We start from the raw sequence: 26001 nt of genomic DNA, 5'->3' as shown, positions 1-26001 counted from the left end.
ATAAAACAGTTCCTTCATTTCTGACATGGTTTTTGCATCATCATGTCTATTACTTTAAAATTTGGCAGGAATGTTTAAGCACAGCCATGCAGGCCAAAGCCCTGTGCAAAACAGATGTCCACATAAGAAACATCCACCTTCCGCAGGTGTTTCTGATCATAGCCAACAGCACTGTCAAGATGGAGCTTAAGGAAATGGTATAGCTGTAAAAAGGGTGCAGTTTAGGAATGTGCCAGCAGTTGACACTCAGATTCCCAACAGGGCTGTATCTTGCATGGAAACAAAGACACCCAAATATGGTCAAGCAGACTGGATAAGTGAGTTGAGTAGGCAAGACTGACCACCTGCCTTGAATTAATTTCAACTCCTACCCTGCCAGTTGTGCAAAAATTATTCTTCAAATACTTTCTTCCAGAAATTTACTTGAGTAGTTGAGATTTTTATGCAAAGTCAATTTTTTTTTTCCTGCTGCTAGGTTATAAAAAGAGTGAACTTCTCTTTTGACTCTCAGAGGGAGAACAAAACGTAAATTTTGATAAAATTTAGAAAGTAAAAAAAAAAGAAAAAGAAATTTACTGAAATGTGCCCTACATCCTTAGGGATTGTTAAAGGGAGAGAGAGTTAACAAAACTTTTAGAAATACATATCCATCTGGGGAACGTTTTTTAAGTGAATAAAACCTTTTTTGTTATTTAGACATTGAGAACTAGAGTTTACTGGACCTCGTCACATACACTAGTTATTTTAATGTGAAGGATTAAAATAATCCAAAATTTAATTATTTCTGGACCTTTCTCTGTTGTCTTTGTAGGTGTGTCTAATAGTAGCCGTGTTTCTTTAACACCTTAGACCAGCTCCTTGGCAGTCTTCCCACTTTTTCCTGATGGGGGAGATAGGGTATGCCTGGAGCACTGCTGCACTTTGACCGTGCTTAGGTAGGTTAATGATATGACAAGATGGCACAAGTTACAGGAATCGCATCCACCAAAGGCTGACACTTGGAATTTTCCTTCAGCAGAAAACGTCTGTATTTCAAAATCTTATTTCTTTTGAAATGAGATGAAAAGAACAGTTAAAAAAAATTCCTTTTCTATGAAAAAAATGGCCCAAAAGATGTTATCAGAATGTTTTATTTCTGTAAAATTGAAGCTTTTTTATCATTTGAATGTAGTATTTTAAGGTAGAAAAAACCCCACCCCAAATAAAGAAGTTTTGAAACAAAAATAAAAAAGTAGATTTTTCTTTTGTATGGGGGCCATCTTGTCAGATTGGTTCTTTACTTCTTCAGTATGCTTTTAAAAAAAAACATACCCTTTGAGACTGACACATTCCTTTCGAATTGGTTGAGTTTTGTTTTGCTGGAAGTTTTTCAGCAAGCCATAGTCATAAAACTGCTTGAATCCACTCAGACTGCAAATCTGGTCTCTGGCAGAGCTGAGGTTCAGGGGAGTCAGTATACGACATAAAGCTGTTTAAGTCTTTCCTAATGCTATGTCCTCTCCCAAGCCCAGATTTGAGGCTTCACTGGGCTTTCAGAGGGTTTGAATAAGCCATTTTGAACCTTTTCTACCTTGAGGACTCCTAAATATTTTCCAGATGAAGTGGAGACTCGTGTTGACTGAATTCGATTCTCCTGACTGTAGGCTTGCTATTCATACATCACCTTTGCAAACCTGTCAGGGGTGGCCCACAAATGTGCAGGGATTTTGAGATAGCACATGAAAACCACTTATTTAGGTTATTCAAAGAGTCTTAATTAAACTCAGTGTGCGTGTTTACTGAATTATTCTGTATACTATCTATTTGGATCCGCTTTTCATAGCAGCTTTGATCTGCAGCAAATTCCATGAATGTGCAAAAATGAGGAAGACAACGATTCATGTGTCTGCCCTCCGTCTTCATTGCTGTCAATGTGCTTTTCATAGCACATTTTTACAATCTGTTCCTGCAATGACTTTCTCAGAATAATGTTTTTTAAATGAGTAAGGGTCTGATCAATAGCTGTTAGGAGGTTGAGACATTTGACTCATCATTTAACAGCCTACCTAAGCTGTCATTCTGTTCTTCCAAGATGAGCTGAACCGTTGTGCTAACTGCTACATATTAGGTGTTTTGGTTGCCCTCTAGTCCTAGTGCTGGACACCTCTGACCTTGATCTCAGAGAATCCCATCAGTTGGAGGTGAGGTTTAAGGCTGTTGCCAAGGAGTGTAATTTTATCATCATGTGTGTGGCAGGAGTCTGCTGCAGGAGGTCATGTCTGTGGTACTATAGTAAAGAAGAGGAGGTATATAAAGATAAATGTAGAGCACATAGCTGTGGGAAAGAAATGAGGTGACTTGACACAGAAAACAGAGTAGTCAACAAGTATGTGCAAGGTGAAAAAATCCCCAGATTTTCTCAATTTTGATCTTATATTATTTCTTTTCTTTCTGAGCCAAATGCTTTTTATTTTCATTGCAAGTTACTTCATTACATTTTTCATGCTGACTGAACGTTACATTTGCAGAAATTTGATACAAAACCACATATATACAATATTTTAATGACATTTTAGTCATACTATGGGCTAAACTCACCCTGATATATATCTGTTGAAGCCCAAACCAAAATTCTCTGATTATCAAGAGCAGGAAGAAATTTGACTAGTGAAAATTCTTTTGTTTTTTCATGCTAACCTATCTTGTGGTTATGGGTTCTTCACAGTGAACATTACAGAGTTAATGATAGTGTCACATTATGCAATGAAATGCATGCTTTCAAAACAAACAGTGCAAAATATTCTTAGTCTTCTTTTTAGTGTTTTTCCTTCTTTCTTTTTAGCTCTATTCCAATTAAAATATAGGGCCTAATTCAAAGTCCACTGCACATTTTATGAATCTTTTTGTGAATTTCTTGAGTTTATCAGACCTCTAGTCATTCTACAAAAGACTGAACTCAATTACTTCTCACAAACAACTCAGCATGTTTCTCTAAAGTAATAAATGGACAAATCGCAGGAACCTATAGGTGAAATTCTGTTGTCTGCAGGATGCTAGATTATATCTTAACAGCCCTATTTTGAATGATACTTCAAAAAACGTGCTAAAATCCTAAGTCTTCTGAATGAAATATTTTGGGTTTTGAAAGTTTGCAAAACATCAGCATCTGTTTTCTATTTAGTTCTTTATTAATTCTTCTTCAGCTGCTTATTTGAAGTTTTTTTTTGAGAGAGAAAATTCTTTTTATTGCCTGTTCCCTCAAAAATGATCTCGGAAAAGCCCTTTGGGGCTCTTTATGGAATATTGAATGTCTTCTCAAGGAAAAAATTACTGTGTTACATGTTTTTTGGATGTGCATAAGTTAGCTTGTCCATTGGTAACATGAGGCAACAATTATATTTGATCCAGTGAAAAATTATTGTGAGTTTAGAACTGATTGTCATTAGAAAGGTTGTAGTAGAAATTAATGTCATCTCAGTCAGTTGCTCTGTGGTTATGTGTAGCAGCAGTCAAGACCCGTTGCAGATAAAAAGCAGCCCATAGCCAGAGGGATTTCCATGTCTTACACATAGCTGACTGAGATAGATGCCTATTCCATATAGGCAATTGAAAACATCTAGACACATTAAACGGATCAAGAAACACTCTAGGCTGCATATACATTCAACCACCTATCTATTCCATGTCTATTTCATTGCATACCTCCTTACTTCCCTCAATAAGAGGCTTTACGGATAAACCTCCTTTAGGACTTGTTTGTGTTGGCAGTTTGAACTGACAATCCTTGGGTTTACTACTTTTTAGCTACTTGATTTTACTTTCTTGGAGTAACAAAACACATCTGTGAAGAAGTGATCCCTTTGGGTTTTTTTGCCTTGATAACGTGTGAACTACTGATGAACACATTTAGGAGCTAAACTCCTTTGCTTTAAAGTCCTCATTTCATCTCTTATTAAAAATCTCAGATCTATATGTCTTTACCTGCAACTGGAATGGACATGAACATTAATAGGGACCACATGTCAGCTGCATCTAGCCAGTTTAAAACTATTGCAAGTGTCTGTGTGTCTGCCCTAGGGGTCTAACAAACCAGTTCAACAGGTAACACTTCTCCCTTTTGTACTCATATTTTATGGCAGCTCTTAGATTTTCAACCTAGTGTCTTGCTTATTCTTAAAGGACAAGTTTATATTTTATATGAGCTATATTGTTATGTAGATTATTGACCATTTCTGGGATTTAAGAGCATTTTCCATAGCTGTTAACCCTGAGCACTGGCAGTTTTTTTGGAAGATGAAGAAATTCTAATTAAAAAAAAAAACCAACAATTTCTTAAAAGCTGGTTATTTTCTTCTAGGGGAAAAAAGAAACCAACAAAATAAAACCACTTAGTATTTAATGAAAGAGCACCCTGAAGGTTTATTATTGGAGTATCATACTTTAGCTAAGGTTCTTTTATGTGGATCTTTGTGGCGTGTGAGATCTTGAAAAAGCTAACAAAGTAAAAGTAAGGTCTGATAGAAATCTTCGCATATGTAAGAATTTGTGTATATCTTCTAGGTGAATTTGGAACAGATGTTGTTCATTAATTTTATTGCCTACCATAAACGATGTAGCATGAGCTAGTAATTTGAGGGACTCCCAGGTGTGCAACACTACAAAGATAATACACTGGTCAGAACTTGTTAGTCATGGTATCCTCCTACAAATTACAGCCTATCCAGTCCTATTCAGGTTTTATTTTTTTTTTTTAGTGTGTGGTTCTGTGCAAAATCATGCTACATGCTGTGTGCATGCAGCCCTGACAGCTCTGTATGAAATCAGAATCCTTGTGTCACATTAATCTATACTCCAGGTTATTTATACATATTCCTTCTCAAACTGTGCACACAGTACAAGCCATCTTTCTTGAACATATGCATTTGTATAGGTAGTTCCAGGTTCTGTGTATTGGTGGAGTTACTTTATAGTGATTTTACAGAGAATCAGAAACTCCCAAAGCTCCCCAGCAGCTTTGACTGGAATTCCCATGTCTTTTTGCATTCACAGTTTTGAAAAGCAGATGTGAAATTCTCTGTCAGTTAGAGCTTCTACTTTTATGAAAATATGATTCCTCTGTACAACCAGCAATGCTGTTTGATAAAATGTCTGGATTCTGAAAGTGTTGTTATTAGACATGCTCCTCCACGCCATATTGCAAATCTGGGACAAATAACTAAATTCCTGGTTTTCTATTTGAACTACATTTTTAAGGGAGGTCTGGTGAGACTCAAATAAATGTCTGCAGAAGCTATATTTTTCTGTGGCATCGGGCAGCCTCTGTAAATATTTCTAACCTACTGAAGGAAGGAACAGGAAGAAATTCTCTCCTTACATGTCTTGCAAAAAACAACTCCCAGCAAGCACAAACGAGGGTAGGAGAAGGAGTTTCAATCTTGTAGTCATCTAACAGAGCTGTCATAGCACAAACACCTGGCTCATTGGGACAATGTAAAATAGCCAGGTGGAAATGAGGTTGAAAACAACCTTTTTTTTTGTTGTTGTTGATGTTGCACTGGGAATGCTAATCTTAGTGCTGTATAAACTGAATACTTTATACGCAATGCTAAAGGACATGTATTCTCGTCAAGCTGGCATGGATCTTAATTTTTTCCAAGTTGTTTAACAATTAGATCATTGCCTCAGATTCAGGACACCTTACTACATGTTCTTTGTAAAACAGACCTGAAGTTGCCATTTACTCTTCATCTGGAGGTTTAGCAAAATGAAGATTCAGTAATAATTCTGAGTTTAGCTGTGAACACAGCGTGAGATACTAGAGCATTAATTCTCAATAGAGTTGCAATGATCTTTTTTGAAGATCCATGTTGCAGTCAATTTGCACACACAAAACACCCCAAGCCAAAGAATCACAAGCCTTTCACAGTGCTCAGTGTGAGTTTAATGTGATTTAATACATTCTCTTACAGACCGATCACCTGTTTACTCTGTCTCTGAGGGCTCAGTAGCCATAGAGGTTAAATGATATTCATATGTAGGAGAATTACTTCAGACTAGTGAAATGGTTTACCTGTCAAGGTCTTTTTGTTTTGGTTGTGGCTTGAGCATATTCACCAGAGAAAAAAAAAATTGCCAACACACTTAATTGTAGAAATAAAACAACACAGCTTTTTGTTTTGGTTTTTTTTTTTTTTTTTTTGGTTACATCTTGTAAATAGTTTTAATGAGGAGGAAGATTGACTGTAAAATTGTGCTCTGTTATGTAGTGGGTATGCCAGAATACCTGCAAATATTTTTGGGGGAGCAATCATTGCTGGCAGCACTGTAAGACTGGAGTCTTGTGTGTTGGTTCAAATCCTCTACTGGAAGATGTAGAAAAAGCTCTATTGGCTCCACCAGTTACAGTTCTGAGCAAACAGTAATTTTGCTTTGGACAGTTATAAACATAGACTCGGAATAAATATACATTCATGGAATAAGATTTCAGTACAGAGTTTCCAGCTTCCATTCAGTTGGCCAAGCCTGAAATTTGGCTTTTTTTCTAAGTCTATTCCACCTTTTTTTTTTTTTTTCCTTTTTTAAATGACAGCTTAATAGATGTTCTGTTGTCTGGAGCACGAGTTTTGAACTAATGTTTGGGCTCAGAGGGCACGTTTTAAAAGTGTCTATGGATCTAGGGATGACAAATCTTAGAGGAATTAATGAGGGCTTCTGCAGCTAAAACCTTGCCTACTTAGGACTTTCTTTCTCTTCTTTATTTGCTTGGCCACATGGAAAAAAAAGTTTGGAGAGGTTTTCTATCTGTGGGAGCATGTAAATAATTCAAAGTGAATCTTAAGCAGAAGAAAAGAACAGGAATTTACTGATGTTGTTGTCTGATTCATAATTTATTTTTTAATCTGGGATAATTATTTGCTTTACAATGCTTTGTAATGCCAATGAGATTTTATTTACCGAGCTAGGGTCCAAGTGTGAAGAAAAGAGCAAATGATGTAGTTTTTATTGTGTTCCTATTAATTTGAATTACTCTATACTGAGAATAAATGGAGGTGCAGAGGCCTATTCGTTTTATTTTAGACTCTGCCTTGCTTAGCTTTGTCTAAGTTCAGTTTTTGGTAAAGGTTACCTATTGTCTCAAATCCATAGTTGCTGCAGGCTGGGACCAGGATCTTTTGGTCTGAAAATGGTTTTCGCCTTGTCCATTTCTTATCTCTGCTAAATAGTGTAGGATCAGTTATCTCTGCTGTGGGTTTGGGGCTAAATATGCATAGCAGTTGACAGTATCACATAATCAGTGTGTTCAATATACAAAAAGGCTTCAACTGGAAAGTCAAATACTGTGGCAGTGCTTAAGTTTGTGTGAATATAAGGACACGCTGAATCTACTATGTCTCATTTTAAATTTTTTTTTTGTCTTTTTTTCTCCCATGGATTTCTAGTACTTCATGTGTCTTTACTTTAATGCACAACCATTGCTGTCACTTAGGGATTATGAAAAGCTCTCTTTTTTTTGCAGATCATCCGGTGAATGAATTTTTGGATGTGTTCAGTCGCCACATGCTTCCTCATGCAGTAGATGAACCCCACATTGATGCAGAATCAACTCAGACTGAACCCTGTACTTCAGACTCTGTGCAGGATTCATCTGAATATATAATATTGGATCATTTCTTTCCAAACCTTCTAGAGTTTGAAGAAGAGGAAGACTGTGAAAATACTACTGACGTTACAACTCCTCCAGCTTTGCAGTTCATCAATGGAAAGCAACAAGTTACTAGTGCACCTAAGAGCACAAAAGCTGAGGAAGCGAGAAGTGACCAAATTGAAAGTGTGGCACATTCCAAAAATGTAACCTTTTCTCAAATCAATGAAACAAACACATTTATAGTATCTGAAACTGAAGCTTCTGGTACTATGCAACCAAGCAAAGCTGGAGAAGTAATAGGGGCATTTGAAGTTACACAGCCAACAGCAGATGTTGCAATGTTAGAACCTGTTTATAGTGGTGAGTCAGAAGTTGCCACAACAAATAAATCAATAGCCATTACAGCTTCATCTGAGCAGTCTCTGCAAAAAAATATGGAGGCTGTAACATGGCATGGAATTGAGAGCTCTACTAAAGTTACAAAAACCTTGCCTTTGATTACCGGCGAGTTTTCTGGAGATGGCTCCAACGAATCTGATTTATCCAATTCTGTCTTCTCGGAAATTGTGACAATGTCAAAAAAGGAAGATGATGAAAAGCATTCTGGTACAACTTCTGCGCCTGATGTATTTACTGTGGACAGTTCAACTGTAACTGCTTCTCTGGATACAGTTTTTAACACCGCTGCAGTAGGCATAGGTGTCAAAGACCTTATTCCAGAGGCAACTCCTGCTCCAGGAGATCATTATAAATCAACTACTTATCTCAATGCAGATTCCCCTGTTGAAAATCTTATGAAAACAAACGGTCATACAGCAAAGCCTGAGATACATGCTTCTTCTTTTATAGTTCTAGAAGGCTCTGGAGTTGTAGAAGAGGATATCAGTGTAACTTCAGCCATGACAATGGAAACAGCAGTAACAGAAACACTTCCAATGCAAGATATCTCTCTGGGCTCTGGCACGGTACTGACAAGAGAAGTTTCTGTAACTGATTCAGGAATCAGCTCTGCTTTGCCCAGAGGAATAAGCACCCTTTATTCTTCTTTTGATCAAAGTTCTGCAGAAACTGTTGCCACCAATTCTATGTCTGAATTTATTACAGAAAAAATAGTTGCCAAGTCTCTTGTAACAGAAAAGTATATTGAAGATGAAAAAGAAGTACAGACTACTCCTTATACAATACAGGAAAATTCACCTACTGCTGCAGAGGGAAATTTGGAGTTGAATGAACTTGGGAGCACTACTACTGAAGTCAGAACTGAAAGTCAGGAGCCCACCCTGCTCAGAAAGACAGTACTGGTAAAAGGTACTGCAAGTTCTGAAATCAAAAAGGTCACTACCATTCCTATCTTGAGAGAGAAAAAGCTTTTTATAAATGAAGGATCAGCAGAAGAACCAGCAGACATATTTTCAGGGGGTCCCACAAGAGAAGTGGTAAGTACTGACTCCCCATTTATTGATACAGGTTCTGGAGACACAGATGTTGCCACCGAGGCTGCTACTTTGGCTTCAGTTCCATTATGGCCTGTCACTGCAACACAAACAGAAAAGTATGAAGGAAAAATTTACAACACAGATGGTGCTTCACTGAAGAATTCAACAACAGAATATGAAGAACATGCAAGAACAGATGTATCGACAGTATCAGTTTCAAGTACTGAGTTAAATGGCTTGACAAAGGAATCTAGAATAGCAAGTCAGATGTCCCGGGATGTGTTTAGTACAGGAAACCTGGTGGAACAAAACCAGGAAACAGAACCAACTTACATACCTCCTTTTGAAGTAAAATCTAGTCCCAGTTCTAGAAAAGAGGTTATGTCTCATGTTTCATCAGAAGTTAATACTGAAGATTTAGAAACAGATGAAGTCACATCATCTCCAGAATCAGTGGTTAGTAACAGCCCTCACAGCATCCTTGTGACACATGGTACTGGCAGTATAAAAGCAGTAGCTGAATCTACAGAAAGCAAAAATGCAAAAGTTAGTTCTTCAACTGCCTCATTAGGCAAGATTCTGCTGATTGAGGATGGCTCTGGAGAAGAATTCAAAGGTGACAGCAGCACCACAAAACTAATGTCTAATGGACCTACTGAAGAAATACTTGGAAATCATTTCCCATTTATTGATCAGGGATCTGGAGAAGCAGAAACATTCATTGAATCATTTGCAAAACCCTCCATTTTGCCCACTGGGAAACCAGAACCACGAGAGAAGTATGACAAAAAAATTGTCAGCACACCATCTATGGATCATGCCTTCACTACCAAACCTCATGAGATAGTCACAAGTACTGAACACGGAGCAACTACAATGGGAACTGTAACTGACATAAGATTAGAAGAGAAAACAATCGATGAACTGACAGTGAGAGCTTTTTCTACAAATATTCCTTTGGTGGAAGGTATACATTCTGGGGAAGACAGGCCAAGGAATATTTCAGCAAAAGATATAGAATCTTCTGAAGAAACACCAACAGACACATACTTTAAAAGTACACAGGTTAACCATGCACATCTGGGATTTTTAAATGTTCTGACTGTCAGTCCATATTCAGAAGAAAGGGAATTAGAAACTGAATCTGTTAAAAAACCGCTTCTGCAATTTAATGATGACAGAGTAACTGAGCCTGTAATGATTGGAAGGAAATACATAAGCTCTCCAGCTACAGATATAGAGCAAGAGGAAGAGTTGGTACAAAATATTTTTCCTACAAAAGATACTCTGAGATCACTCCTGACACCTAAGGAAGAAAAGCTATCAAATAATAAGCTCATCAGTGATCCCTTATTTTCAGGACAAGGATCGGGAGATGACATTGCTGTTATTTCTTCTGCAGTGCCATTGGCTGTCAAAGAAATCATGAGCACTTCAAGTCCTCAAACTTCTCATCCTATAAATATGACACTCAAACTTTCAACTAACAAAACACAAGACTTTGAAAGAGGAAGCACTGAATTAAATGCTGAAGTTAACAAAAAAGTTACAAGTGCTATAACTGAGCTGCTGTCAGAAACAGAGGACCAGTTCCCCAGCTCAGTGATCACCAGTTCCCCAGCTTTAGCAGAAGACAGTTCCAAGAGCTTCAGCTCTAAAGCAGTTGAAGAGATAATGCATTACGTTGTTGCGATTGAAGACCTTCATGATAAGGAAACTAACTATGGGAGAGGAGAAAATGAAACACACAGGACAACAGCTACTTCTAAAGAGGGTTCTCAAGAGGAAACTTCACATTTGCTGATTAAAGAGGGCGTTACTCCTGTTTCTGTAATACTGAGTGGAACTCCTAATCCTGAAACAGAAGAACCATTTATAACATCAACAACAAAAATACCAGGCAGAGTATTACCTGAAAGCTCTGGGGAAGGATCTGGTTGGGTTGGTGGCTTTGATTCATCTTCTCCTGATACATTTACTCATTTGTCAATACCCCCTGTGTCAAAAATAGAATTAAATGTTTCATCTAGTGTTTCTGGGGAAGATTATTCTGAAGTTAGGACTACAGAGGCATCGGTAGATGGATCACAGACTGTGATCACAGGACTAGCACCCCTTTTTACAGAAGAGAAAGAGATCGTGGCAAATCCATCTGCTGTTCAACCAAAGACAACTACATCAGAAGAACTAACAGGTGATACTGGGATGTACGAGAAAATTATTCCCATTATTGATGATAAGAGAAGTGTTATATTGAATGTTTCTGTTTATGGTGATATTACGCTAATAGAAGAACGTCTTCAAATTCCATCACAAGAAACAACTATTATAGACATGGATCACTCAAAATCAATGCCTGAAGATATAATAAGTGTGCAGACAACACCAAATGCTGTCACACAATCAACATATGGCAGTGACGATATCATGACAGCTGAAGGGGAGAAATATGATTCAACACCTAAATTTTCCATGCCCAAAGAGAAGATGGTTGGATCTGGTGATAGTCTTTCTTTGACTACTTCAAGTCAGTCAAGAAGTGAATCAGGAACACCCGGGCACAGATCAAAATCAGATGACAAGGATTTGGGTTCAGGGAATGCCATGAAGTTTGTAACAGAAACTCTCATCACTACTGAACTCTCTGAACAGGGTATTTTCCTTCCTACAGTACCATCACTGGCAAGCCCTCATGTGCCTCATGAGTCTAAACATGTAACAAGTACAACAGAAGACACCTATGAGCTGAATACTTCAGCAAACAGCCAAGTAATAGCAGATCAAAGTGAAGCAATCACTGACTCTGGCTTTTCTGGAATGGGCCAAGAAGACCTGGATAATAAGCAGCCTGTGGTTTCTTCTTTTACACCATTTTTAACTACTGAGACAGAAGAGGCTTTGACAACTGACATGCTTGATATAAGCATTGTCACCACACAGCATACATCCCAACTGACAACTGTATCAGGTAGCAAGAATGAAGAAAGTCATCCTACAGTATACACAAACACTAAATCAGCATCAGCAGAGTATGAAGAGACAGATACAGTGAGCTTTTATTCTGCACCTCAAACTCCTAAATCCTCAGTAACTGTTCAGTTAGTAAATGGAGTATCTGAGTATCCTGAGGTAATCATTCCAAGTACATTATCATCAAAGGATTCAGATCAGTTCAAGTATTCATCAGAAGGAACCTTCAAAGAGGTTAGTTCTGATATTTCAGCAACGTATAAACCACCCGCTACAGACCTCCACAGAACAGAGTCTTTGCTGGAGTTTTCTCCCAAGGCTGCTTCAGAAAGCAGGACTACTGAAAGTACTCCTCACTTCAATGGACTTGTAACAGACAGGACAGAAGAGAAAGAAACCCCCGTAACTGATTTGGCTGTTGAGGAAGAAACTTCTGTTTCTGGAGATTCTCCATCAATACATGTCTTGCCTACTGCTTTTCTGAATTTTGGAGAAAGAACAAGCACAGATGTTCCAAAAGTTAGCACAGTAGAAGTTGAAACTTCCTCAGGGAGAGTGAGCAACCCCCATCAAGAAGATGACAGGAATACTGAGAGAGAGATCCCATGGCTTTTTTCCACACCTGTTTCAGGTTCACCTAACAGTATTGCAAGTGAAGTATTCAAACCTGACCAGGAAGCAGTTACAATGTTAAGTTCAACTTTGAAACCTTTGGACAGAAGTATGGAAACACAATCAGCTTTTTTCGGTCAAGAGGAGATCATAACAATTTCTTCTAACATTGCAACAAACAGCACTGCCCCTGGAAACAGTCCGTACCGAAATGAGCAGTCAATGATAAGCTCTGAGGAGCCAGATATTGAACTAGTAACTTCATCGTTTTCCCTTCCGGAAGTCACTAATGGATCAGATTTCCTGATTGGCACCAGTGTGGGTTCAGTTGAAGGCACAGCAGTGCAAATTCCAGGTAACTTACAAATGTGATCACTGCCATATTTGTTTTCTTGTGATACTTGTAAATGTGTGTCTGATATGAAGTATGAAAGTCAGAGGACTGTGTGAAATAACAACAGAACTCATGAGTCTCAAGCTTTGAAATCAGCAAAACTCGAGCTCAGTGACTTTTTCTTAGCGTGTTGCGTCGTGGAGCTCTGGAACAGATTTGAGGTGACCAGCCAGTTCTAAAACACAGGAAGGTAACATTGATTGTCATAGAGAATTAAGCTGTAATTATTTAATTTTCCAGGATCCAATAGATAATTTTGTCCAATAGCTCTTCTGTGTTGACTGGATGATAGTACTTATAAAACTGATTTATAGGTAGGATTGTTTTATAACATCTTGCAGTTGACTTAGAGAGCAGATCTAATGCACATTTTAGACAACAGAATTTTCTATGAAATTTAGCTTCTCTTAACCTAGAAGATAACTTTCCAGACAAGAGAAAACTGAGACCACATTTTCAGTCTCTATGTAGTTTTAATTGGTTGATACAGAGTCTGCCTTATAAATTACAGATCTTTTTGTTAGTCATCATTTGCCACAGTATTTTGTTTTACATAATGGTTATTACTAGGCAGCATTTCAACAAATACGCAGATGATACAGGTAGGGTCAGTATATGAGTAGCATTACTTCAATTTGTATTATATCTAGACATAGCTCAGGAAAGAACAGAATTGGCTTAATTTTATAGGATTTTCTATTATTTTTCTTTAAATAACCCAGGGAGCTGTCAATTTGAAAGTGTTTGCTGGGAAAATATCCAGTCCATAGGACAAACAGACAGTAAACTCACAATAAACATGGTCAGGTGCTTAACATAGCCTTACATTTTGGACTTTTGGTGAAGCAGTACTAAAACAAGCACCTTTTTTTTTACGGATATGATCTGATTCTTTTCAAAACCTCTGAAGTGAGATCCTGCCTATGTTAATCACATTTCCAAACTTACGCAGATGGGGTTTTCTTATGTGGGCTTTCAATTCAACCTTCCACTTTCCAGTGACTTGATAGGCAACTTGGTACTTTAAGAAGCCTTCCTTGAATGCCTAACTTGCCAGGGTACAATAGATGTCAATTGTATTTTATTTTACATCAATAGTCAGATTGGTTTGGGAAAATGAAATAAAAAATCTGAGCTTTTCTCATGTCTCTGAGTTAGCTTAGGTTACAGAACTCTCTTACCCATTTTGCAAGTTTTCAAAGCCAGGGCTCTCTTCCTGTATGCCAGAAGGACTGCCTTCATGATTTTCCCCTAACTCTGAGATGCTAGCACTTAGAAATGGTTATCTGGTGCCTGCTTTTTTTGTGTGAGTGGTTGCTCCTAGGCATTAAATCAAATGCAAATACCTAGGTATCTATACTCAGTTGAAATAAACATCACTAGAAGTCATAAAGCACTGCAAAGAAAAGCTATTTAAACGATAACTCTGACAACAACTGAGGATTTCACAGCAGGTAAGCTTTTATCTTAATATTTAGTTCAGTTATCAATATATTCAGTACTTTCATTTGTATTCTTGGAATGAGGTTTTAAGAGAGATGGGGGGAATTTGCATTTGAAAAACATCCTCAAAGAAATAAGACTTTCTGGGCATTGACTGATTAAATATAACAAAGTGAAACAACTGCAGCCAATCTATGTTCTGTGTACCCAATCACTCTACATAAACTAACCCTGTTCAAAATGAAAAGCATTTTCCATTCATTTTGCACACGCTTAACTGTTTTCAGCTATAATTAATTGTCATGTCATGTAAACTAAATCCTCAGCAGCATACCATGACTGCCAAATATAATACAAATTGCTACGTAATAATGTAATTCTGAAAATTAATTATACTGCTTCATGGTTAATGCCATATTGTTGTTGAAATTGAAAATAATACGTACAATATTTTATGAAACTATCTTATTTTCATTAGTCTATTGTGTTAATAGAGTTTCTGTAACTACAGTAAAGCATGCAACTTCAGAGCAGAAATGAAAAAAGATTTCTTCTTCCCCAAAAAATTGAAAAGACACTAGTTCCCTTAAAGTACAGAGTCAATTTTCTTTTTCTACTTGTTTAACAGGCCAAGACCCATGCAAGAGTAATCCCTGCCTTAATGGTGGTACGTGCTATCCACGTGATTCATTTTACATCTGTACATGTTTGCCAGGTTTCAGCGGCGAGCAGTGTGAATTAGGTAAGCTGATGCCATCTAGATACAGATTAAATTAAATATAAAGTTTTCATACATTAAATCTGCAGGATTGGTGTGGTTTGAAGTTGAAGAATACAGAGACATTTGAAAAATCCTGCAGTGAGGACTTACTTAAGAAGAGAACACTAAAATTAAGAAGGTGCACCTACCCCTTTTCTCTCTTCCTGTAGTATGCACACGAACGTAAGAAAATCATAAATCACAGAATCACAAAATCACAGAACCATCTGGTTGAAAGAGACCTTTAAGATCATCAAGCCCAACCATCCAACCTGCGCTGCCAGGGGCCCTAAAGCATGTCCCTCAGCACCACATCTACACGGCTTTTAAACACTTCCAGGGATGGGGACTCCACCGCTTGCTGGGCAGCCTGTTCCAATGCTTGATGGCCCTCTGTGTAAAGAAATTTTTCCTGATATCCAGCCTAAATTTCCCCTGACGCAACTTAAGGCTATTTCCTCTCATTCTGTCATTCATAACATGGGAGAATGAACTACATAACCTAGAAATAATAACATTAAATTCATAAATACATCAAATAAAACCAAATAAACATTAGTATTTGGGATGGTTCTTGAGAGCTTTATGTAATTATTTGAAAGGGTGGTAAAATAAACTAATCCTAAATCTTCTGGGAAGCTGAGGGCTGAATGACAGGTTGATATTTTTTCAAGGAAATTGTAAATAGGATAATAATCATATACATCTTTGGTATAAATTAGAATTTTGGTGACTCTTGTAGATCAGGATCTCTTTGAGCTGCCTGTGACCTTATTTTATCTGGAGTGACTGTGAATTTCAAAAGACTCACCAGTACAATTTAGAATAACCAGCTTTTCTTTCCAACCAGCAAGCCAAAGTATGATAAAAGTGGTAGTTTGGATGTCTAGTGTAGGTTTAGGCTTTTGAAAAGCTGTAAGTTTCATTCCCTGATAAATACCATGGGTTTGCTTGTTATGCAGTTGCCTGCCAAATTTGAAAGAAAAAAAAATTATGCAGTGTTGCTAAAATGAATTCAACTCATCATACATAGCTTGGAAGAAAATAAAAAACTCCACCCATAGGTTGATAACAGTGCAGCACAATCGTCAGGATTAATATGATGTTATTTGTGTTCCGCAAGATAGTATGTGATTAAAAAAATAATCAGCTGGTGTTTTTCTCTGCTTTCCTAGTGCGTGCTGGTAAGTTTGCTAGTTCCCTAGTGGGTTGTTGCTGGTAGATACAAAGTTTTAGATGTTGCATCTTAAATCTTCATGGTCAAGGAATAAGCATCCCCAGGTTGCAAATTAGAGGTCAGAGATTGATTTTTTTTTTTTTTTTTTTTTTTTTTTTTTTTTTTTTTTTTTTTTTTGGTTTGTAAAAGCATAATTTGGTCAATTCTAGAACTCTTAGTGGCTTATTAATGAATTGGAGTAGGACTCTCCATGGCCAGTTGCCATATAGAAATATGTTCTGTGGTGCTTGAAAAGTAAACCTCAGATTTTTTAACCCCAGATTTAGGGATATTTTGGCTATAAGGCATAAAATACTGATTTGAGAGCTTTCCAAATAACTGGAACAAATAAGACCTAGCATAAAATTTGCACAGAAGTACGATTTTTAAATAAAGATTTTTTTAAAAGCCTTTCATATCATGCAGCAATTATTCCTAGAATAGCGCAGCTGTTGGTTTGTAGATACATTTAACTTTTCTATTCCATTTTAATAGTCAATCACTACCAGCAGTTCACTCTGGACTAACACGTTTGCAAAATCTGCCTTGAAGTTTGAGATCTGATTGTTTCAGAGAAACAACGCTTATTAGAAAACTACACATGATCTTTATAAAGAGACATGTTAGCTTATAACCTGTGCAAATACATGCACAAAGGAATTATATAAAATTATATGAACTAGTGCTCCAATTTAAAAGTCAAAGACAAAGTACTTCAGCAGCCAGATGAGTTGGGGAGAGAAATGGTTTTTGTTTCCTCTAGAGCTGTAGGATCAGCAGTAAACCTCTGCTTGACTATAAATGGCTGGTCATATGTGAGATTGTCTTTCTTTATGATGTTTTGTCCTTATTTTGATAAGATTAGACAAGGAAGAAATGAGAAATCCAAACTAATACGATGCCAGGGCTTGCTGCTTTGCAGAAGGAAATTAGCAGTTTGTTTGATGCTATATGATAAGACTTCCAATATGTGGGATTTTTGTAGGTATCTGAGGTCTCCAGGAATTGATAAGAATTTTTTCCAGTCCATGGTCACACACTCAAGTCAAATTTTCCACCAGGACTGGAAAATACTACACACTGTGCATTAGCAATTCTTTCTCAGGTACACAATAAGGAATTGAAGGTATAGATTTTAGAAATTAACTCAGGAGTGAGAATACAGGATATAAAATTGTGGAGCAGTAAAGTCACATTTCCTGATGAAACGAATTATTTTTTTATGGATGGAGAGAAAGGAAGGTTGTGCATAGTGAAATCAGTTGCCATGCAAATAAACTGGTCACTTGGAGCTTTTGCAGTAGTTCATTCTTCTTAATTGAGCTGGTCCTAGTAAAAAATATGACTAAGTCTGATGAACATTTCCCTTCTAGAGGTGGGTGGATTATAAAAACACTTTTATCTTTGTGTTATAGATAATGACGAATGCCAGTCTAACCCATGCCGGAATGGAGCCACATGTATAGATGGCTTCAATACTTTCACTTGCTTGTGTCTGCCAAGCTATGTAGGTGTTCTCTGTGAACAAGGTAAGGTGTTTTCCTCAGTCCGTGATGATCAAGGTCATCCAGTTAAATTCCAATGCTCTTCTGAAGTAACTAGACAAAGCTTCTTAAAAACAAGAGGATATAAGAAACTCAAAATCTGTGGGAAGTCATCAGTGATGAGAAGCGATTATAGTTTTTGAGAATGTTAGGCTCCCATTATCTGTGGCTCAGGAGTTTTTGTTTAAGGTTACATCCACACCATCTTTTGCAGATGGATAAGAGCAAATTCTATCCACATGCTAAACTGACTGGAAGTCACATTACTGCTGTAATATAAACTGAATACTGAAAACTACTGAATATAAACTGATATACTGGCCCGTTTCTGTGTCAACAACAGCCATACTGTTTTTAGGTGGCTCCAAGGCAACAATGGCCTGCTTATATTGGCTTGCAAACTACTGCGAAGACACATAACAAGTTTCTGTCATTACTGTAGTGATGTTTATGGGATAATGAGTGGGAGAAGAATTACTTTCTGACTGAGCTTCTGTCTTAAAAAATTATATACAGTGTGAAAAAAATATCAGAACCTATCACTTCCAACAAGTATCCCTGGAAAGTAGGAATAATTTACTGAATATGCCAGATTATATGTCAATCCACTGGGAACCATAGCCGTGACAGCTTCAACCCAGAATTTTCAAACTGATTAGTTTTGTGATTACTTTAGGAAAAGTAGGTCCAGGATCACAATTACAAGGAATTTGTAAAAGGCTTTTTAAACTGGACAATTGAAACCGAACTAAACATCCGAATCTCTGTAATTGTTAAAACGTTGCCTGCAAGAAATCCTGCTGTATTAACAAGAAAAATTTACAGTGCAAGATTCTTACTCAGTATGTGCATGTAGAAGGAGGAAAAGGGCAGCAAAATCTGTTCTGTCAGTAAAATTAAGGAAGGCATTTCCATGGGAAAAAGAAATGGTGATTTAAAGGGTACTTTCTAAAGCTTATGAAAATACCTTTTTTCTGCAGCTGAATGGTTTTGGTCACAGGTGAATGAATTAGACCTTTGGGTTTGTTTATTTTGGATTTGTGTATTTTCATGTTTGTTTCTCATCTTCAGTGAAAGGCAGTTTGCACACTCTTCCAGCTCAGCCTACAGAGATTTTTTTGTTAGAGTGAAAAACGCAAAGATGATCAGCTCCAGCATTTTTTGCTGTTTAAATTTTACATTAGCCTGGCTAACCTTGTTAATCAGAAAGCACTTTCTGAATCTGTTCTCCAAAATTATAACCTGACAGTGTTTTCACAACAAAAGAAATAAATGTTCACACTCCTTTCTTCCCCTTCGTTCCAGCAAATCCATAGTAGCGACTGGTTCTGAGTACTGTGGTAGCTTTAAGCTGCTTTTTATGATCAACCTGAGAGCGCATTTTAGGTGGTTAATGGGAACATTTCCTAGTTTGTCAATCAGAACCAGAGCCCTGCTCACTCAGCTTTGGAATTTAAATTTCCTCCACTTAAAGTCCTTTGGTGGTTTGGGACTTGGGAAAAGCATTTAGTGCCAAATTTCCACTCCACCAGACAAAATAAAACTGTGTTGGCAATTCAGACACAGTTGTCTGGCAAGCAGGCTTTATTTCAAGGCACCAGTCCTGACCTCACTAGATTTAAAGACTAGCCAGAACGACAGAATGCATACCTCGGTGCCACAGGAAAGGTGGAGTTGAGCACACCGAGATTATATTTCATTACAGTTTTTTCTTTTTTTTTTCTCCAGTATACTGCTCATTTTAGAAAGCTTTGAAAAAAGTCAAGCTGAAAGGCTTTCTTAGGCAGGAAGGTGCTGAGTACATCTAGGATACTAAGTGCATCTTAGGTGCTGACTACTTAAAATGCCATGGAAGGGAATGGAAGAAAAAATGTGCATTGCTTCTAAAAATGAAGCTCAAAGTAGGACCCAACTGCATCACATCCTGGTCCCACTAAACTGGTGTAGAAAAAAATTAGAGCTCAGAATTTCACCCGAATGCCATCATGAAACTTTTCTATTCTAAAGGATCTTTGGCTAATGTATTATGCCTGCGTCAACATTAGAAGGGGATGTGACCAGAGGACAGTGCAGCTGCACATCCAGCAGGTGGTAGAACTTAGAGGAGCCTTCAGGGTGATCTAACCTAGGGTGAGGGAAATCAATCCTGAGACTCAGTGAGGTGTACTTGGCTCCTGACAGCTGTTTTTTCTTGCCAGGTGGAAGCAATCTGAGCCCCGGAACTTCTTGAAAAGAGTTAAAGTTGTCTGATGTTAGAAATAAAGCAGCTGAGAGTGTTTCATTTTTAAACTAGTTTTGTAGCTCGGTAAGCCAGTATCGCTTTTGGTTCAGACGAGATTAAAAGTGGAGTACCTCCATTAGGTAATACTCTCTTTTGCCCACCACACGTATCTTTACAAAGTACAGATGCATATTCTGCATGCCACTTGGTGACATTTGAGCATCACTTCTTAAAATTCAGAAATATCCCAAAGCCACTTTTTTCAAAGGGTGACTGCAGGCTACAGAAGATCTTGATATGAGTCTTATCAGGAGCCATCAGTCTTTCTATTGTCATCCCTTTGTGAAAAGACTTTATGAGAGTTCTTGGTGTCCAGATAAATGAACCCAGAGTTCAGATCAGTTTTGCTGCTTGAAGCATTGCTTTCCAAGCTCTGTGTTTGGGGAAAGAGGAGAGGAGGGATGTTTGATAGCCTGTCTCACACTGGACTGGTAGAACCAACTGTAGAGAATAGTTCCCAGGGATCGCTGGGGTGTGTGAAAGTCCATGACTGCTGCATTACCTGGCCTTCAGTATTTGTGGTGAGGAGCACCTTACTTCATGAGTAGCTACATGGGAAACAACAAAATGGTAGACTTGCAAACTGATCCTTAAATTCAAGAATAAGTGTTCTTTATGAGAACTGGATGAGCATTCCTCTTCCTTCCTTGACTGGTTAATGTTCCTTTTCTTTTTCTCCTTTTGCCATTCTAACTGCTGTTTACCAGCTTTCAAGGAGTGGTGTTTGTGTTTTAATCCCAACAACTGACTTTCTCTGCTGCAGGATCTCTGCAGGCATGGCTAGTCTGTTTACCCAATGCAGCTGCATGCACGGACTTTATAGCCCAAGTTCATTGTTCAGACGTCTGTGATTACTCCAGTGTCATCTGATTCACTTTGTTCCCAGGGCTTGGTAGCTTGGGATGGAAGTATTTGAGAAGGGCTCAGTGCAAAGATACATCTGAAAACAGATGGTCTCTAACTGATGTCTTCCAGCTGAGAAGGGATTATTTTCAATATTTACCAGAGAAACTGTTTCGTCTCAAGACGTGCAGGCTAAATGGGCCTCAGGAATTTGTTCATTAGCTAAAGACACAGTCACAGATAAAATTCACAGCTAAGTAAGACCCTCATTATGTTCTAGTACCTGTGTTTCAGTCTTTATTTTCTTTTTAAGCCTCTTCTGGCATTTTCTTAAAGACAAGGGAGCTATTGTCAGCAGCTTATTGCAGTTGTTGAAAAAGCAGTACCTATCTATGTATCAAATCTACAGAGCACTTTTTTTTTAATACAGTTTTTAGAGATGTTGCTATACCTATACAACTGCAGTTACAGAGAACAGAAGCTGTGTAAGTAACCCTTTGCACACATCACTGAAAAAGCCTGTAAATTGTCATAAATCTTAAGACTAGTCAGAGAACATTTTAAACACTATGAATTTGGCAAGCAGTGTTTCAGTCTTTCCATCACTTTCTGGAATAAGGCTATGGAAATCTGTGGTTACCTCGCTGGATAAGTATACAGTGAACATGGAGTATTGTATTCAGTCAGAGCTTGCACCTACTGTGCTCACAGGTGATCGGGTCAGAAAATTTAGAGCCACCTGCAATTAGACTTTAGTGGTTCATTAAAGGCACTAAAAACTTTTATCCATATGGAGCCCTTACCTTTATGTCACCTTTTCAGCTTTGTTAATGTACTGAGATACACACTCAGGACAAACAACTGCAGAGTTGAACAACTGTCCAGATTTTCTACTTGCCTGGTTCATATTTTTCATCTTCTAGTCTCCTGACTCTCCCTTTCCCCATTCCTTTTTCACCTCTGCCCATCAAGACCTCCTTTTACCAAAAAAAAAAAAGAAAAAAAAAAAGGTGCAGAAGATCTTATTTGGCTCTTCCCTTTTGGAAAATAACATGTCATTTATGTAGGATAGGGTAGTTTAATGTGCATTGTAGTGCATGCATTTCAACTAAGAGTACTTTTGTCACTGTTTGGCATCCTCTGCCTTAAGAAGAGAAATTTTGTTATTTATGATTCATGCTCAGATCACTACATCTCATTCTTTGAACCCAGACATCTAGATTTTGTGTTTTCAAGCCTCTTTGCCTCCCCCATAGGCCTTTCAGCAGATCTCTTGAATCGTGGACTTCTTCACAGCAGAGGCCAGGGAAGACATTCTTAGAACAGCCTGGAAATGCTCTCTGTCCACTATTTTCTCAGCATCCAATGCTGCTAGTTATTATCTGACTTCTTTCCTGTGGGACAAGGGAATCCCCGAACAAGATGAATAATACAATTTTAAATGCCTTTACAGAGGACATAGCATTGTTAATCAGCATCGTGTGCTTAAACAAATGTTCTAGAAAGCCAAAGGCAGACTAAGCTTTAAAATAGCCTAGAAACCAGAGATTAAAGCCATATCTGCAGCCTGCACCTCATATAGAATACCAAGAGGGAAAAGATAAAAAACTAACAAGTTGGTGGTATACATTGCATTCCGTTTTCGTAGCTGCGATTACTAAAGGCAAAAGCAGTTTTCTCCATCTCAACTTGTTGAAAATAGAATAGAGATAACCAGTGTAAGCTCTGTTAGGTTTTTGTATTTGGTACATTTCTGTCTGTACTGATGACTCTTGGAAAACTATTTTGATACCAGACTCCTAAGACAATGACTACTGTGTTATTAGTCTTGCCAGGAATTGTCAGAAAAGTTCTGATAAGCCTCCAAAATTATGTGTTTGCACTCTTAAATCCATTTATGTACATGTAAAGTGTAGTTTTTAATTTGGGAGATTTAAAGACTGAAAAAAAAAAAAAAATAGACACTTTGGTCCTTCAGGGTGTGATTGGCCACTTTCTGCTATGAATTAAGAACCAGCCTTGTCTTGTGAAAAAAATATTCTACAGTTGTCTTTCAGGTGGTAGTTGCCCAAATCTAAGAAATATCACAGCTAAATAATTTGCAGTCATATGTTGCTGGCACGTTCTGGCATATTTGGCTTTTTCTGTACTAATATAAAAGAGCCCCTTTTGGCAAAGCATGTCACTTACTATTTTGACTTACTGAAAGAAAGAAATCCAATTTAATACCCAGAACATATGCACTTCTGGAAAGGCCAGACAGCTGCTTTCAAGCACAATTTTGTTTGGGGATTGGTAAAACTTGGTAGGAAGTGGCAAATTCCTGTTTGGTGGATGGGGAAGGCCAAGCTTTGTGTTTGTGTTCTTCAACATCCTGCAACTGAGGCCCTTCAGGGTGAGCCATCATGTACTTACATAGCTGGAGCTGGCTGTCATTGGAACAAGATGTAATCTTGTGCTGAAGTGTCCTTTACTGATGCCATTTTGTCTCAAAACATTTTAAGTGTTAACTACTTTTCTCTCATTCCTTCCTAAAAACCTCTCTTCTTAGTGGCTGGTTCTTCTTACCACCAAGCACAGCTCAGACACATTCAGGCATTGTATTTGTTATGCCTATGTTACTAATACTGACTTTTGTCTGTGATTCGTTCCTGCAGTGTTGGCGCAGAGGCAAACTTGGAACCAGAACTTTGTTGTTTCTTGCCATCTATTCTGTTTACAGCTGCCTCACCTTGACAAAATAATTAACGTCAAATCCATGGAGTGTTACTGTTCCAAGCCTTGTGTTTATTTCTCTTTAGATGAAAGGATATACTGGCTGATGTGAACTTCTGTCTCTTATGCATTCTTATCAGTACCATCCCTCATACAAGAACAGACAATGTGCATTTCATTACTTTGTATTTCGGCTTTACAGCCTTCTTATAATCGGATGCCTAAAGTTTATTAAGTTAGACCTTGTCAAGGAAGATGGGTTTTGGAGGAGGATTTGGAGGGGTAAGTTCATAAAGATAGTACTTCACCTTTGCATTGGTGGCCTGAACAATCACAAGCACTTTCCTTCATAGTACTTGCCATTAAATTTCTTCCAAAACAAGGTAATTCAGTACAGTCATTCAAAGAACTATTTACTCTTGCAAGTAAAAATTCCCATCCCCATATATAGACTCAGAAAACTCAGATGAAATGTAGACTAACTGCAGTCCACCATGCAGGTGTTTCATTCATCCAGAGTTACGGACTGAAGGTATAGTTCTGAGACTGTCCAGAAACAGCACATTTTGATCCATGGAAGCTCACAAAATTGCTACTGGCAATTGTATTCCCTACATAACTAATATTCTTACATCTTGCACTGAAACTGGGTAAACAGAACTACCTGAAAATGTAATGAGATCTCAAGGATGAGCATGGACTGTTTGCATTGGTGCTGTTTAATGGTCAGTATCTTCTTGAACCTTTGCCCCGCAGAAAATCCATCTGCTTGCATGACACATGCTTGTGTTTCACGCCATTGACAGAGATGTGATTTATTTGTCTGTCACAGACACGGAGACGTGCGATTATGGCTGGCACAAGTTCCAAGGACAGTGCTACAAATATTTTGCCCACCGACGTACGTGGGACACGGCTGAAAGGGAATGTCGTCTCCAGGGAGCACACTTGACAAGCATCTTGTCTCACGAGGAGCAGATCTTTGTGAACCGTAAGTACTGTTAGGGTTCCTCTAAAGATGAGTAATCACAGAGGGTTCAGAGCTAGTGAAATAGTCTGTTGATCTCTCAGTTTTTACCCCTCCATCTTAAAACATATTTTCAGAATTTTTAAAAGGCACTGTTGGTGTTCCTCTTGATTTGCAGTCAATGCAGGATCCCTACCAATATTAAGTTATTATTTGTTACATAGAAAATACTGTGGTCTTGAGGAAGAGAACAGGAACTGTTGTTTTGGCCTTGGAAATTGGTGAAATGTTTATTTCTGCATGCTTTAGATTTTTTGTGCACCTGACATCAATGACCACGCCACCATATATGGTATTAGGTAGGCATAAATAAATAGTTCCTGTATGTTGTATGCACATTCTGGACAACACTGGTCGCAGCCTAACCAAAGCTTTAAAAATGTAGATTAAAGTACATGCTTTGATTATTTTAATCCTTTTTGCCCTTTTTTTTTCTTCCCCTCATATGCGTTCAGGTAGGAAACAATGCAGCATTCTTTAGGACGCACCATCAGGAGGGAAGAAACAGGATTGTTTAGAACTGTTAGACGAGAATCTGCATTTTTATAGACATCCCAGATTAGAACGGAAAAGCTGAAAACCAGCCTGCAAATAGTTGTGTGCTTAATGACCAGAAGAATCTTAAGAACAGGATGCCTGATTCATTCTGTGCAAATTCTTTTTATTTTCTTTGGTGAAATCTCTTCCATTTACGGAAAGGTTAACAAAAATATCCTTCTGGTTCCTTAGGTATTGGGCATGACTACCAGTGGATTGGCCTCAATGACAAGATGTTTGAGCGTGACTTCCGCTGGACTGATGGTAGCCCGCTGGTAAGATGCCTTTGAAATGAAATTGCTTACTCATTTCTTTTTGTGGTGGCTTATCAAATTCCCAGCAGCATGAAAAAAATGCAGTCACTAAACATGCACCCATGCCAACAGCCAGCAAACTCTTTTATCAGGGGAACTACTATTTTCTAGTATCGTTCTAAAATCTTATTCATAGTTCTTATTACTGTACATATGGGAGCTCTCAAAGCTTCCAAACAGAAAAATTCAAAAAGTCTGAGACTAAGTTAAGGGTCTCTGCTGGCATTTGTTTGTGCCCTTCTGGTCTTATCAAGGACATGCAGCAAATCTCCTCTACCTTCCGTA

At 38.0% G+C, this 26001-nt stretch overlaps 1 protein-coding gene across 1 annotated transcript in view; it reads left to right on the top strand.

Annotated features, from left to right (window-relative positions):
- Window positions 1–26001, top strand: part of LOC104498574 (versican core protein-like) — an 84192-nt gene that overhangs the window by 40755 nt on the left and 17436 nt on the right. Inside the window, exons 6-10 of the mRNA XM_010141976.1 lie at window positions 7496–12997; window positions 15108–15221; window positions 17871–17984; window positions 24671–24829; window positions 25595–25677. Coding sequence (XP_010140278.1) covers window positions 7496–12997; window positions 15108–15221; window positions 17871–17984; window positions 24671–24829; window positions 25595–25677 — 5972 coding nt within the window. The remainder of the gene's footprint in view (window positions 1–7495; window positions 12998–15107; window positions 15222–17870; window positions 17985–24670; window positions 24830–25594; window positions 25678–26001) is intronic.

Source organism: Buceros rhinoceros, unplaced genomic scaffold (genome assembly GCF_000710305.1).
Source record: "Buceros rhinoceros silvestris isolate BGI_N320 unplaced genomic scaffold, ASM71030v1 scaffold12470, whole genome shotgun sequence".
Taxonomy (NCBI): domain Eukaryota; kingdom Metazoa; phylum Chordata; class Aves; order Bucerotiformes; family Bucerotidae; genus Buceros; species Buceros rhinoceros.
Note: the sequence above shows the minus strand (reverse complement) of the source record. Positions and strands in the feature narration are given on the sequence as shown.